At 33.7% G+C, this 1,667-nt stretch overlaps 1 protein-coding gene across 1 annotated transcript in view; it reads left to right on the forward strand.

The window, feature by feature from the left end:
* LOC107495337 (ubiquitin carboxyl-terminal hydrolase 26) overlaps positions 1-1,667 on the forward strand; it is a 7,657-nt gene that overhangs the window by 781 nt on the left and 5,209 nt on the right. Inside the window, exons 2-3 of the mRNA XM_052263134.1 lie at positions 1-112; positions 906-1,161. The exon at positions 1-112 is cut by the window's left edge and continues 458 nt beyond it. Coding sequence (XP_052119094.1) covers positions 1-112; positions 906-1,161 — 368 coding nt within the window. The remainder of the gene's footprint in view (positions 113-905; positions 1,162-1,667) is intronic.

The following is a 1,667-nucleotide window of genomic DNA, read 5'->3' on the forward strand; positions in this document are numbered from 1 at the left end:
TCCTGACATTGCTTCTTTCATTGCTGGAGCGTTGCCTGAGCCATTCCAAAATTGCAAAGGCAAGAACAATAGTTCAAGATCTTTTTCGTGGAAATGTGTCTCACGTGACAAAGTAAGAATCAGTGATTTGATGAACATATTGATTACATAAACATTTTTTTGATATAGGATCATTTTTTTCATTAATAATTATCAAGAAATCCGAAATTATTTTTCTGTTAAGTTTGATATTTCACAGTTTAGAAATCTCCATTTTCACTTTTTGTTGGGTGGGGCTTCGAAATATTGTAGACTAATCATATATGATATGTTTTTCTTTTATTTATTTTAACTTCTCCTCAGCACTCTCGCACAAGAATCATTTTTCTAATGTCATAAATGCAGCTATTCATTGTGATTGTTGGGTCTCCCCACTTATTTGAGTTTGAATTCTATGAAGGAATTTTCGTTTTTCTTATTACCAATGAGCTTTTAATAATCTTTCTGTGCTAATCTGGCTTCTATATTAGTCTTGAGTACTATTTGGAGTTTGAAATTATTAAGTAATTCGTGGTACTGGTTGTGTAGAATGATTTCATCATAATTGGTCAAAAGCTATGAAGCATATACATGGGACATGACACTGACTCAGACATGGTGGCAGAGCAAGATGTGATGTGTCCATGTGTATTTTGTAGTGTCCCATTGTGATTTCTCTAACTCTTAAAACAAAGTATTCAACATGTTTCCTGCACAGCCCTTTTTTGAAATGTTTGTGCTTCATAAGTCAGAAGTGACATTGGTATTTATGTTCAAATGATCTCAAGTATTTTCTTCTCCCTACATTCACGTTTGATATATGTGATTAGTTGTAGCTATGTTTGTGACTATTACGCATTATTTAATTCTATCTCTTTATTATGCAGGTGCTCGCAATGTGGAAAAGACTCTGAAGCTTCTTCGAAAATGGAAGACTTCTATGAGTTGGAGTTGAATGTCAAGGGATTACAAAGTTTATATGAGAGCCTAGATGATTACCTTGCTATTGAAGAGCTTCATGGAGACAACCAATATTATTGCGACTCATGTAGAGCAAGAGTTGATGCAACTCGTAGCATCAAGCTCCGCTCATTGCCCGAAGTACTTAATTTTCAACTTAAACGATATGTTTTTCTTCCAAAGGTATTGTGGTAAATTCAGGAGTGTCCTTCTGTTTCTGTTATTATTGTGAGGATTATACAACTAAATATTCATCATCATTGTTGTTGTTGTTGTTGTTATTATTATTTGCCTTGTGTGTATAATATGGACATAGAGAAGTAGTGTTACTGTATTAGAATACAAGAATAAATATCCTATAAGAAAAGGAAAATAACTATAATAGAAAGTTCTTTTTGCCATGCACTGTGTCGCGAAATGAGCTGTCTCTTTTCTAAGTTTCCTTCTCCATGCCTAACCTTAAATCAGATAAAAACTACTCCAACGTTACCACTTACCAAACATCTTGGTCCAAGCACATCACCAGAAAGAACAATGCATGCACAGTGGTCTGTCTTCACACACACAGGGATGCAAGATATCTATTTTCTGTTATTTCCTGTTATTCTTTTTTGTTTTCCTTGTTTTCTTTGAGGAGAATGTGTTTTCTAAAGATTGTCTTTATTATTTAAGTTTCAACTTCTATTAAG

Source organism: Arachis duranensis, chromosome 6 (assembly GCF_000817695.3).
Source record: "Arachis duranensis cultivar V14167 chromosome 6, aradu.V14167.gnm2.J7QH, whole genome shotgun sequence".
In the NCBI taxonomy this organism is placed as follows: domain Eukaryota; kingdom Viridiplantae; phylum Streptophyta; class Magnoliopsida; order Fabales; family Fabaceae; genus Arachis; species Arachis duranensis.